The sequence below is a fragment of the Micromys minutus genome (assembly GCF_963924665.1).
Source record: "Micromys minutus genome assembly, chromosome: 12".
Taxonomy (NCBI): Eukaryota; Metazoa; Chordata; class Mammalia; order Rodentia; family Muridae; genus Micromys; species Micromys minutus.
The window spans coordinates 56,984,471-56,998,309 of NC_137981.1; the positions used below are offsets into that span (position 1 = coordinate 56,984,471).

Genomic DNA, 13,839 nt, shown 5'->3' on the forward strand with positions numbered 1-13,839 from the left:
GCAAGAAGCACCTCAACCACCTCATTTGCTCTCCTGAGAGCTACCAACCTCGGAGCTGCCGTCTGCCTCAGACACTTCACGATAAAAATGAGGTGAGTCTGCTTCAAACTACGAGAAAGATGAAGACCAAATACCCATGTAACACTTCACACAACAGCAAGCATGCATAAAACACGGCTCTCAGCCATATCCAGCCAAAAACATGGCGGCCAGATACAGCTGCTCACCCTGCGAACTCAGAAATAACAGAAAGCTCAGGGGACCCAAGTGGCCTCTAAAGAGTCAAGAGGTCCCTTCTGTCTAAATCAAATCTGGTTAGTTGCCAGGCACAACCTTCCTGCAACCCCCTGAGTTATACCTGTAGTCCACTCAGTGATGGTTTTCAGCATCGTACATTTTGTTTAGAATCTATCCCCTCCCCTTGCCCCATCAACAGCCCATTAGGACACAGTTTCTGGAGCTGGGGAGATGGAGCAGTTTAAAAGAGTGTAAGCTGCTTTTAAAGACCAGAATGTTGCAACTCTAGCTCTTGGGGATTGGATGACTCTGTTTCTTGGCTCCAACTCATGAATGTTTTTTCAAGAACAGTAAAGTAAGTCTAGGATGAGCCTAGGATCTAAAGTGACGGTAGCTTTCTTTCTGGCTACCTTGTCACAACTGTGTCCACTCCTCCTTCAGACAGAGGGGTACACCCTCAGAGGGGTGCGCAGCAGTGACAGCACTCAGCAGAGGCTCTCTGGTCTCTGTCCAAGGGTTCTCAGCGCCCGCTCACTCCTTCCCTAAGAATCCAACTCTCGCGCATTCCCAAGGATTTCTGGTCAGGAACCAGCTGCCCTGAATGCTGTTCTTCCGTGGAAGCCGGTTCTGTTTCTGGAGGCCCTGCCCCTTCCCATCCTCTGTCAGCGGGTACCACTGCACCTTAGCCTGTTTCTCTCCCTAGGGGCTGTGAGGAATTTGAGGACATCTATGTGTTTCTTTCTGACCAAGAGTGTTCAGATAAACTCCACAGAGCAAAGGGTCAGAAGAAAGGGAACTGAGGCAGACTTAGGAATTCTGAGACCAGCCAGAGGCAGAAGGAAGATGCTCTGGGATGGATGCTGGTGACGGTGACACAGCATTAGCTATGGATGGATGCTGGTGACGGTGACACAATATTAGCTATGTATGTCTCACACCCCAAAATATTCAAAAATGGTTAAAACAGTAAATTTTATGTTTTGCAAATCTTGTAATTGATGAATAGTATTACAAGAGTAATGGAAATTGCTATAGACAAGACTGAGGGGGCTCAAAACCTAAGTGTAATAATCATCAGAGAGGGGCTGGGGCCCGAAGGGGGTCTGTGCTGATGTGGGCATCCTGAGCATTAGCCTGGGCCCACAGAAGCCTGGGCCCACAGAAGGTGAGGCGAAAGAAAGGTCTGTTCAGGTATGCAGCCGAGTACAGAACAGGCAGGAGGCTGGGAAGGGAAGAGGGTGTCACGAGACAGGCATCTGGAGTACTGAACACAGGCAGACAGGAGAGTAGGCGGCTCTCTGCATGGGCTAGGAAACCACGCCTCGCTGATGGTCTAAATCTCAAGAGCGAACAGCAGATGTGGCTCCTGGTTTGCACAAGCAAAGAAGGTGGGTAGTGAGTCTCGACGTTAATACTCCAAGATCACCACAAGGAAGAACGCCATCAACCAAAGACATAAACACACCAGGAAGCATGTGGCAAAGGAAGGAGGTACTGGGGCCTGAACCACAGGTCGGATTCCCGGATCTGGTTTCTGACAGTTGTGAACTCTGCAGGAACAACAAGCACTCTGAAGCACTGAGCACTCTGAAGCACTGAGCACTCTGAAGCACTGAGCACTGAGCACTCTGAAGCACTGAGCACTAAGCACTCTGAAGCACTGAGCACTCTGAAGCACTGAGCACTAAGCACTCTGAAGCACTGAGCCACCTCTCTGGTCCCCTCACTGCCCCACTCCCTGGAAATTTCTTAGGACTAAATGGACACTATTTAGTTAAAAATACTTTCCCATCTACTTATGTTTTTCTATGACATCTAAATAGATTATTATTTCTATACTAAATCATGAGTTATTTACCAAAAAACTCAAAACAAACAAAAATCCTACAAAATAAACAAACCACACTAAGGCCGAATAACAGTCATAAAAACAGGCAGTAACACGTTTTCCCAAATCAACATCTTCTGGAGCCAATGGCACCCCAAACGGTGCGAGTAAAATGTCACCTACTGCCATCAATCCTAGTCCTTCCAGGGCTGTGAGTGACTATTTGTATCACGGGTGTGAGCTCACTAGTGATGTAAAGGTTACATAAAGGACCCTGGGTTATAACTTTAGGCCTGACAGGAAAGATGAATCTGACCTTTTATGCTGTCTAGCTTCCCTCTTCCTCTGTCTTGGGCATGGGAATCTCTCACACACAGTGACTGCTCCAAGAGGGACCAGGACAAGTGTCCTATCAGTCTTCTGAATTTCGTGCCATTGTGACATGGTTTCAAGTACTTCAACAACAAGTCAGCATGTTACTTCTCCATAGCAACATGGAAACTAGCTCTTAGCATTGTGAAGACAGAATGGTTCCTCTTCTGTTAGAATCACGGAGAGAAACTTCTGGTCTTACTGACCGTTATAACCAGCTAAGTGCTTCAGACTCATCTCTAGTTCATTCTCTGCCACCTGCAAACATTTGGACGTTCAAAGTGCTTTCCCATCCACTTTATATTTCTCTGTGACTGAGCCTTGCAGATCTTACCTGTGTGCCCTCTGAAGGACGTGAGCAGTGTGCAGTTTTCTTGTTCCAGTTTGAGGATGGTTACTTGGCCCGAGTGATCACCAATAAACACATGACGGGTTTCGACATCAAATCTATCATATAATCATTGAGGATTGCAAAGTGGGGGTTCATGAGTTAAAAAACAAAACCAATCTATATATTAGTTTAAGCAGGCATGTGCAGTACCAGGCTCGCAGAACTCGGAGATAGGTCTTGGAAGGCAAGAAGGATATACGTATTGCTGGACAACCAGGACATACAAACTGCTCGATATTCAGACCCAACGTGACTAAGCTGCCACTTCTCAGATTAATTTATGCATTTAACATAACCACAACACAAATGTCGACGTGTTATCTGAAGCTAGGCATGTTTTTTTCAACCAGGAACAGGACGATGAACAAAGTACGGGATGTCAGTGGAAGTGCAGGGATCAATTTAGAATGAGGACTCTCTGGAAAGTAAATCCAGAAGCTTCCAGAAACACTGGGAACTGTTCCACAGGCGGAATGAGGATACACAACACTGTCTAGACTGGTGCAGTGGTGCATCTGTGTCTTTGCTCACACTGGCTGGGTTGGCTACCCCCACTTTCTAACCCCCCATGCAGGCACTGTAAGCTGAGAACAGGTGACTTAGCCCTATGAAGGATCATTAATTTCCAGAGCTAACTATATCTTTGTGATTATAAACAAGTATTTCGTTTCAGAGGTTCATAATGACGTATGTTTAGATAAAATGACATTAAGGTCTAGAATTTGCTTAAATATGTGGCAAAAAGGGACAGAAGTATCAAGAGCGGGTGTGATGACAGACAAGTATCCAATAAAATGTTTTCTCTTGGTGGCTTTAATCCTAGAGTCAGGAGGCAGAGGCGGAGGGATCTCTAGAGTTTGAGACTAGCCTGAGATCAAGTTCCAGGACAACACAGAGAGACCCCCCAAAAAAACAAAAAACAAAACCCCCAAACAAACCACGGTCTCAATGGTGCCTTCGAGGGGCTGAAGCAGAACGACACTGGGTGCTGGGGTGCTCGGTGGGTGCTGGGGTGCTCGGTGGGTGCTGGGGTGCTCGGTGAGTGCTGGGGTGCTTGGCGGTGCCATTAATGTGACATAAAGAGCTAAGATAATCTTAGTGGCGTTTCCAGAACTTCTGACATGACTGGGAATATTCCTAAGAGATACTAGTAGGAAGACATCTTACTATACAGGGTGACATTTTAGAAATACTTCCAATAACTCTTCAAGAAAAAGATAAAACATGAAGAGTCTTAAATTATTTTGGGAAAGCATTTAAAAATGGTCAAAACATGGTCAGAAGATGAGATGCTGACAGGGTAAGGTGGGTAAGATGGCTCCTGAACTAAAGACCAGCAAGTACAAGAAAACACTGCTGTTTCCCATGGCCCTCTGGGAAAGAGCTCACCCTGGACTGTGCAGCTAAAAAATCTTACTGTCCAAGTTCTAGCATCCTGTTCTCCCAGGACCTGGAACAAACCCCGGGGCCTTTCTGGGCTCCTAAGCCTTTGTTGCTACATCTGGATCTGAACACATCAAGGAGACGCAGCCTGTGCAGAAGCTCGCGGGGTCTGAGGATGGCTCAGCTCAAATGCTTTCTCCCTTCTCCCTGTACCACTGTCATTATGATTGGTCATATTTCTTGGAGACTGAGAGTTCACCTGGCCAGGCCCTTTGTCCCCTTGGTCTCCTGCTTGAGTTTGGTTATTGTCACTACTGCTCTCTACTGGGGCCTGGAAGAGAGAATATGATTGTGGTCTGAAGTCAACTTTGTTAAGTCTGAAAAGGGACAGGTGGAGGTGGGACAGTGCTGTGTCACCTGTGGAGGCCTCCCTGCACCAGCAGCTGTCCTCCGCAAGACAAAGAGGTAAGGATTACATCGCTTCATCAGAGCTCCCTTTCCTTAACAAGCACAGAACTCTAAAGAGTGGTTAGTGGCAGGACAAACGGAAGGGGACAGGTGGAGGTGGGACACACAGTGTAGCAGTTTGCCTGATAATCTGTCTATTTCACCCCCTAGAACTGGCTGGCAGTGGACCCCCTGGCTTTGGAAGAGTCACAAGGTTCTTGGTTCACACCCCTGCCCTGCCACCAGTCTTTAACAGTGCAAAGATGCTCAGGAGTAAGAACTGGCATTGTAGTTTGAAAATTGGAGCTATTACACTCAAGTCTGGTGGGGCATACAGTTTCTGGAAGGGGCTGTGTGAATACACACATACACACACGCATGCACGCACACTCACTCATGCATGGGCTTCTGGTAACCAGTAACGTGGTTCTGTCCTTAGTAAAATGTCATAAAATGAAAGTGACTTTTGGAACCTTAAACAAAGGTTAATATGATCAAGGTGAATTTGATTGTAATTTTGTTTACTTGCAAATTTTGTTTCTTATTTTCAGATAGTTTGAAAAGTCATCTGTGTCTTTGCTCACACTGGCTGGGTTGGCTAAGCAAGACACAGATACAGCATTACAGTGGTTGGTGATGTAAGCCGCAGTACAGGCGCACTGTACTATTGGTACTACCGATGCTACTGCTCAGGACAGTGGTTCTGTTCTTACTAGCGGTGTCTGGGTGTCAGCTGGCTCTGAAGCATGAGGAAGGGTCGTCTATGTTCATGTGGTGCTGCCCTGCCAAGGATAAGGTCCCTAACTCCATCTTTACAGCCTTCCACTGTGGTCATCCTGATCCCTTCATCTTGTCCTTCCAGTGAGAAAACAGCATCAGCACCAGCCTCTGTGCACCTTTAACTGTAGCCATTGCCACACAAGGTAAGGAAATCGCAGCATACTGTCATTTTGTTTGCAACTGACTGGATACTTTATAAATACAGAAATAAACCAAAAGTAGGCTCCACTGTTCCTGCTTCTGTGGACAGTATCAGCTTCCGTGTTCTTCCTGTCAGAAACAGGAGGATTCCACTTTTCTATACAAGAGAACTTTCCTCCTTGATGTGGGAGAAACATGTCCCCCACCAACTGATGCTCAGCTTCTCAGAGCCCAGCCAGCAAGAAGTGAGCTTCCCTGGTGTTGGGAGGCAGTCACCCCCACGTAGACAGACTGACGATTTGCGAGACAAGAATATTGTACAGTGGATTCGGAGAAAGTCTCATGCCTGGAACAAAGCTTGCAGGATACCATTTAGAGACAGCTTGCTCACTGTGCCTTAGAATGGCAGCCTGTCAAGAAATGTTTAAAGTTTAATTTATGATTACTAGCGTGCACCACAGTGTGTAGCCCATGGACGTAAGAGGACAACTTCCAATAGTCAGTTGTTTCCTTCCCCATGAGTTAGTTCTGGGGACTGAACTCAGGTTCTAAGCTTGCACAGCAGACATTTTTACCAGCCAACTCTAAACACAGAGAAATCTCACGGCCCACTCTCTAAGCATCATCGGGGGATTTATAGCATTAGGAGTGATTTCTTGCAAGGGGAATGACTTGTTTATTAAAACTGAATGTCATATTTTGTTGATGGTTCTATGTCCATCTGTCAGTCCTCCTGACAGCTAGGGATCACACATCTGGCGGTGTCCTGTCTAGGTGTCAGAACCGTAACAGCAGTCAGCAGGCCTGATACTATAATGATGTTGCCCCTCCACTCCCCTTCCATAGACACCCCCAATATCTTGCGCCTGAGGAAGTTCTCTGAGCACCTTTTCCACACAGGAAATAACAGTAAATAAAAAACAGAAAACCTTTACGCTGTGCACTTTATAAATTACTATGAATCAGAGAAAGGACCTTGTCCAGCAAAGGATACTGCAGGCCCGAGGCCACAGCACTGGTGCGGTAACCTCCCAGGCGCTGCCCACTCTCAGAGCAGTGCCAGGCGAACTGCTTGTCCTGTCCTGTGCTCAGCACCCACTCCAGTTCCAGAACAAACAGGACCATCGTCACTCTGCTCTGATGTGCTGAAAAATTAAGATGAGAAAAATGACTGATAAAGCCTAAGGAAACAGAAACTGCACACCAGTGTTACCTCCTTCTCTTCCCCACATTCCAGAAAACTGCAGCCTGGTGTTACATCCTTCTTGTCCCCACATTCCAGAAAACTGCAGCCTGGTGTTACCTCCTTCTCTTCCCCACATTCCAGAAAACTGCAGCCTGGTGTTACCTCCTTCTCTTCCCCACATTCCAGAAAACTGCAGCCTGGTGTTACATCCTTCTTGTCCCCACATTTCAGAAAACTGCAGCCTGGTGTTACATCCTTCTCTTCACCCACCCCAGAAGAGGCTGAAGGACAAAGCCATTAGGGACAGGAAAAAACAGCAGCTCTGAGCAGCAGTTGGGAAGGATGCCCTATGAACACTTGTTCTGCTTTAATAATCTAATTCTTCTCAATGTCCTGTCCTCATGTCCTTGCTTGTATGCACCCAAGAATTACTGCCCCAGAAAGCTTCCCACCCCAAAGCCTGGCCAAGCATGCTAGGGTTACTGGATTAGTGTCACCACACGACACATTAGGAATGACATTTACAACAGTCACTTGTGATCAATTTATGTGCACTCCCCCTAGAGGAAAAGTATATTGATCTCTTTTTGATGAAATCTGATTTTTAGACCCATAAAAGAATTCTGACAGCTCCCTATCAGAACCCAACTGCTTGGAAAATAAAGGGAATGTTGGTGGTTGGAATGAGAACTGTCCCTTTATAGTCTCATATATTTGAATGTTTGGTCCTCAGTTGGTGGACCTGTTTGGGAAGGACTCAAAGGTGTGGCCTTGTTGAAGGAGGTGTGTCACTGAGGATGGGCTTTGATGGTTCAAAAGACTCATGCCATTCCCAGCGTGGGCTCTCTCTGCTTCCAGCTTGTGGATCAAGGTGTTAGCTGTGAGCTGTTCTTATCTCTATGTCTCTGCTTTGTCATAATGGACTCTACCTCAGGAACTATAAGCCCAAATAAATGCTTTTTTTTTTTTTTTGTAAATTGACAGAGTCAAAGTATTTTTTATCACAACAATAGAGAAGTTGCTGAGATTAAGAATGAAATGTCTGTTATACAGATGTATATGTGAGAGAAAGTGACTCCCTATGGTTACTCATGTACAAGCACAACCCCTCCAGAAGAATTTTTGCATCGCACAACTTGAGAGTAAGGAGAGCCTACTCCTAGCTTCTGGCCATCTCTCTGCTGCTCACCTGGGCAAACAGGTGCAGTGAAGCTGAGACCTTTGGCTAAGGTCTCATGGCTTCTCCATTACTTAACAAACTCAGGCAAGAAGAATTTTGCTTTCTTACTATGTGATGCCAGGCAACAAATACAAAGGGAGGAGTGGCCGAGGGCATTCTGAAGCCTGGCTGGGGTTTGCTGGGCAGGGGCAGACTCTTGAGGAGGAGGTGCAGCTTTCCCACCTCCATTACTAAGCAGCATTACACAGTGTGGGTGGCTGTCTGCAGCCCCACTGCAGTAAAGCCATCTGCCAATTGCAGTGTTAAACATTCTTAGTCACTGCAGAGACAGAAAATGGCATATTTGAATCCCCCCCCCCCCCCCCCGCCTCTCACACATGTGAACAGCAAAGCAAACCTTTGTTTCTATGGTGAAGTCAGTTTTCTTAGTGTGTGACTGTCAGTGGGAAAACAAAACAAATTCTCCAAAACTCAAAAAACAAACAAACAAACAAACAACCCCCAAACCAAAAACCAAAAACATAATCTAAGGAGACAACTCTTCCTCAGAAGGAAATTCCTGAAGGCAGATTCTTATCCCCGGGCTTGCTGTCTGGCTTCCTGAGTAGGAAGTGGGGAAAGGAGCATCCTAGTCTCAGCATCATCCTGCCACAGAGCTGGGTTTGCGGCAGTTCCTCACCATGCTGATGGCGTGCTTGTCTCTCTCCAAATGCCCTTGCTCACCCTGTTTATTTATTTGTTGAGGCAGAATCTCTCTGCACAGTCCTAGCTGTCCTGGAACTCTCTATGTAGATTAGGCTGGCCTAGGACTCAGAAAGATCCATGCACCTCCTGAGTGCTGGGATTGAAGGTCCCCATCACTGCCTGGCTGCCGTTTAGTCTTTATTGTGAATCTGATACTACATTCCTAAGATACTCTCACATGACCATAATGCATTCTTTTGTATATATTGCTGGGTGTGGTAAAATTTACACTTGTGGCATCTGTCTGTATGGATAATGGTATTCTAGTTTTCTCATATTGATTTTGTATAGCATTGATTTTGTATAGCATTAGTATCAGGAAATACTGATTTCTTAACAATGGGCTGGGAAGTCTTTTACTTCTCAATTTCCAAAAGAATTCCTGTAGTTTCACATATTTTTTAAATATTTTTTCTTTAATGTTCCATAAACTATAACCCATGAAACCCTCTAGGAATTTATCTAGGAATATATCTATGTCTAAGAAAGTAAAGGGAAAGGAACAAGGACACTTGTTCTCTCTGTCTGCTTGCTCTCCCTCTTGCTAGCAAATCCATTCCTTACTGCCATTACAGCTGACATTCTGGGCTTCCGCTGTACACTGAAGACCAGTGTAGACGTCCAACATCATGGACCGAACAACCACTGGGTTCTTGGACTTTTCCTTGGTCACTGGTAGACAACCCTTGCTGGATCAGCTGGACCACAGCTTGTAAGCCATTCTAATGAATCAATCAATTGAGCAATCAATCAGTTTGTCTGTCTATCATCTATCTATCCATCCATCTATCTATCTTTCAATCAGTCATCATCTTCCCTCTCTCACTTTTGTTCCTCTAGAGAACCCTGATACAAGTTTTCTTTAGGGGAAGATTTTTAAACTAAAAAGTCAACTTCTTTTTACATATATACAACTTAAGAATCATCTATTTCTTCTTGAGTGATCTGCCGTTTGTGACTTTCAAAGATCTATTGACTTCATTTGTTCTGTCTACCTACACATACCAACACGGTGTCATACACAGAGCTTCTGGATGATGTCAGTTCACAGTATCCAAGGAACTTGTTACCACTGTGCACATACAGGCGGCTGCTTCTCCTCCTCCTCCTTCTTGTTGTTAAAAGAATTATTTATTTCATGTATACAAGTACACTGTGGCTGTCTTCAGGCACACCACAGAGTTGCTGGAAATTGAACTCAGGACCTCTGGAAGAACAGTCAGTTCTCTTAACTGCTGAGCCATCCTCCAGCCATAGATGGAGCTTCTATAAGAGTGGCTCACAACCATCTGTTATGTAATCTGATGCCCTCTTCTGGCATGCAGGTATACATAGAGCACTCATATACATAAAATAAAAAATTTTTAAAAATTTTAAATATGATGCTATAATCTCTTTCAGGTACTAATCATATTCCAAGGTTTGGCATTCTAATTCCTCTGTTTGTGACTCCTGCTAACATGAGTGTTAATATGTGTGGTGGCTTCCTCTGCTTTTTTAATACTTTTTAAAAGTAAAAGTTAATCCTGTGTGGGCATTTTTGCTCGACTGTTCTGCCAGAGCTCAATTCCAAGGCCGTGCCACTGACATACAGCCTTACACCAACTGTTTGTGACTTGCTCACACTTGTAGTTTGTCTTAAACAGGTCTGTAGTTCTGGTAGTGCTTGGGGATATCACTGATCAGTAACTACTTTAATAATCATTTTTCAAAACACAGAGCTTCCAGCTTTATATGATTGTTTTAGATTTGTATTTCACATGCAAGAATTTTCAGATGGGTTTTGACCTATCGGAGGTTTTTCTTATTTATAGGGTTGAGATCAGGATAAATTCCTGTTATCTCCTAGAGTAGAGGAATCCAATCCCTTCCTTTTCATGAGGACATAATCCTTTGTGGACTTTTTGTAGAAATCTCAGTTCCAACCTTTTGTCTTACTCAGGTCTGGGTTGTACCTCTTGCTGTTAGGGGTACAGTCACACACAGTGACCTTATTCCTGGCTCTCTATCTCCCCAAGGGAGCTAGCTGCAAAGTCAGTGCAGGGTATAATCAACCCTCTGTGATTTGCTTTTCTCTTTGCTCTGGCAAATGGGAAACTTTGTTTTTTTCTCATAAACTTAACATTGGATTAAAAGAAGCAACAAAAATAAATTATTTTACCATCAGCACTAGGAGTCTGTGAAAAAAAACATCCACAAGAGTCTGGTTATTGGGTTTTTGTAATTGTCTGACAAAAAGCATGTGGGCTATGCTAGAAAACCTGGCAAGTAAGAGCATACAAACAACAAATCCTAGTAATAGGTTCTGCCGATGTGTACTCTTAACAAAGATGCAAGATAGAAAAACACAAAGCTGAAGGGAGTTAATTTATGTAATGGCAACTAGAATTTCAATGTGTCTTGATAAACTGAGCAGACAGGCTAAGTAAAATGAATGATAAGTAACATGTTGATCAACAAGCCCAAGAGTTAGTAGTACAAAGAAAGAAAAGCAGACGTTCCAAAGCACGGGATGCAGCCCAGAAACATGCTGTGAGGACACTGCAGTGCTGCCTGCCCCACGTGAGCCACAACTGGGCCCAGGAGAGGAGTGGGGTCTACTCAGCAGCTCACACGCATGCACCTACTGTGTGTAATTTACTCACACGCATCTACTGTGTGTAAATTATCCCAAAGTCGACGTCTCAAAGCATCTTACTATCTCAGAGTTTCTGTGGCTCAAAAATGTTCCGGCCATAAGGTTTTTCCTGGGAGGAAATTGCCGTGTGTGGGGTGTCCCTGGAAAGCTTAGCAGAGGGTGAGCTAGGTTCTAATCAGTCCCACATAGCTTTTGGCTGGGTTCAGTTCTTCATGGGCTGCTGAGCAGGGAGTATTAGTCCCTCACTGACTGCTGATGAGATGCTTCTTGGCTCATTAGCCCGCAGGCTTCTCCACAGGCTAGCTCACATCATCAGACACGCACACTAGGGAGCAGGAAGCTGAGTGCATGCCCCAGTCTCTGCACATAATCTTGGAAGTGATCTCCATCACGTACCATGTTCTAGGTCTAGCTCACCCTTATGAGGGGAGAGCATGAGCATTAGGAACCATACAAAAAGTTACACAGCACTAACCACCAGGCTGCATTTTTAAATGGTCCTAATGCTACAATGTGAGACCTCAGATCCGAACAAGACAGTCAAACATGGTTTTAGAAAACAACAGCTTATTTAAAAAAACAAAACAGTTGAGACATAAGATGCTTCTGTCAGAGAAGTGAACGAAGATGACCCAAGGAGAAGGAACAGAACAGGCGCTTCTGTAGCTGTTTAAGAGGCTGAAGGGAGGTGAAACTCAAGTTTTTGTGATTCCAACAAACTAAGCAAAAACTGGAAGGGCACATTCTAAAATCTCTCACATAAGCCTCTTATAGACACGATATATTTCTGTTCATTATTACACTCCTGAGCTAGTGGAGCACTGTAGGTACTCAGTAAATATTTGATTAGTGATGTATAAAAAACAATTAAGGAATAAAATCACATGGAAATACATTTAGCTCCAAATCTTAAAGAAAGCAATGCCTTCCAAACCCAAGCTAGCTGGGTGTCTTTGGAGGCCATGGATGAGATGCTGGAAGGTTACAAAGAGTGAATGAGCTTAAAATACCTGGATTCAATGACATCTGGGCATTAAGAACCCAATGCCCTGATTCCACGGTTTTGTTGGTCTGGATAAAGGTCCCCTCCAGACACTACTGATTGTCAGAATGAATTTGGCCAATAAGCCATTGTTAAAGACATTATAGAAACTATCACCCCCCACACACACTTCAAAGCATTTCACCAAACATGAAGCAACCTGAGGCTGGCTCCACTTTTCCTGGACCTGCTGTACCGTTCCCAGAAAGCACAGACTTGGAGTTGCCCTGCCCTAGTCGGTTTGGCACTTGACCCCTGTAGAACCTGGATTCTCTGGCCTCAACGACTTAGCTCATAAACCGGGGTAATGCTGGCCTCCCAGGGTTTCTCTTTTTGTTCCCCCGTGTAATTTAGGTGTTCTTGGTGTGGATGGAACTATGAAGGAACAGTTTTAAAGCAGGGTCCGGATCTCCTGCGACACCAACCTTGATAGTTTTTCACAGGTGTCATCTTGTTATAATCTTCAGACAAAATAAACTCCTACAAGACAAGAGAAAAACATTAAGCAAAAGGAATGTTTTCTTGAGATTGTTATTTATGTGTATGGGTGTTTTTGCCTGCATGTATGTCTGTGCACCACATGCATGCAGTGCCCATGGAGGCCACTAGAGGGAGGCAGGTCCTCTGGAACTAGGGTTGCAGATGGTTGGATGTTATCTTCTGGGTGCTGGGAGTTGAACCCCGGTCCTCTGGGAAAGCAACTCGTAACTGTGGTCATCCTCCAGGCCCCAAGCAAAACTGAAGTTTTTAATGAACAATTATGCTCTGGTAAACAGACCACATAACAGAATTACAGAGAATATTCCTGGTTTGTCAATCAACTTGGCATGTGTGTCCCTCTCCCAAGAGTAACCCAAGCTCTGATCCAATGTAAGATCAGAAATTTTACCTCACAACCCTCAAGTTGGCTTTTCTTAGATAAGAGAAATTGTATTAGATGAGATGATGTTCTAAGTCTGGATTCTGGTCAAGCCAGTCTTAATTCAAAATCTCGCTGGCGCCACAGCAAACATTTGAGACTTTATCAGTGAGCAAATGGGCAGCAGTTCTCCACTGAGATATTGAGGTTAGCAATCCGGAGTCTGCTGATAACATCAGCAGTTCACTGTCCCTCAGTGAGCTCCCAGGGCTGCTCCTGCTCAATCCTTGAATCTCCAGAGAGTCTTCAACCAATGTCTGTCAGCTGTGTGACGCCACCTCCTAAGCTGATGAGGTGAGCCTGGACTACCAATGCACCAGCCATGCTCAAGAAGACACCAACCAGGTTTTGATAAGGCTTGGCAGGCAGCTGAGTTCCTTAAGCATCTTAAATGCAAGCACCCGCATATCCTTAGAAGGTGAATTATAAAGCAGTGTTTTATTCAGTCTTCCAACAGAACAATAAAGCTTTTCACATAGTTGGAAGCATCCAGAATTTTTCTCTGATGACTTCCTTACAAAGCAGGGTGGGAGGACAGACATGGTAGCTCC

General features: G+C 44.8%; 1 protein-coding gene across 1 annotated transcript in view; it reads right to left on the bottom strand.

Moving 5' to 3' along the window:
* The window catches only part of WDFY2 (WD repeat and FYVE domain containing 2), a 123,150-nt gene that overhangs the window by 19,294 nt on the left and 90,017 nt on the right, over window positions 1-13,839 (bottom strand). Inside the window, exons 4-6 of the mRNA XM_080925987.1 lie at window positions 12,795-12,849; window positions 6,574-6,724; window positions 2,772-2,884 (exon numbers count right to left, since the gene is read on the bottom strand). Coding sequence (XP_080782113.1) covers window positions 2,772-2,884; window positions 6,574-6,724; window positions 12,795-12,849 — 319 coding nt within the window. The remainder of the gene's footprint in view (window positions 1-2,771; window positions 2,885-6,573; window positions 6,725-12,794; window positions 12,850-13,839) is intronic.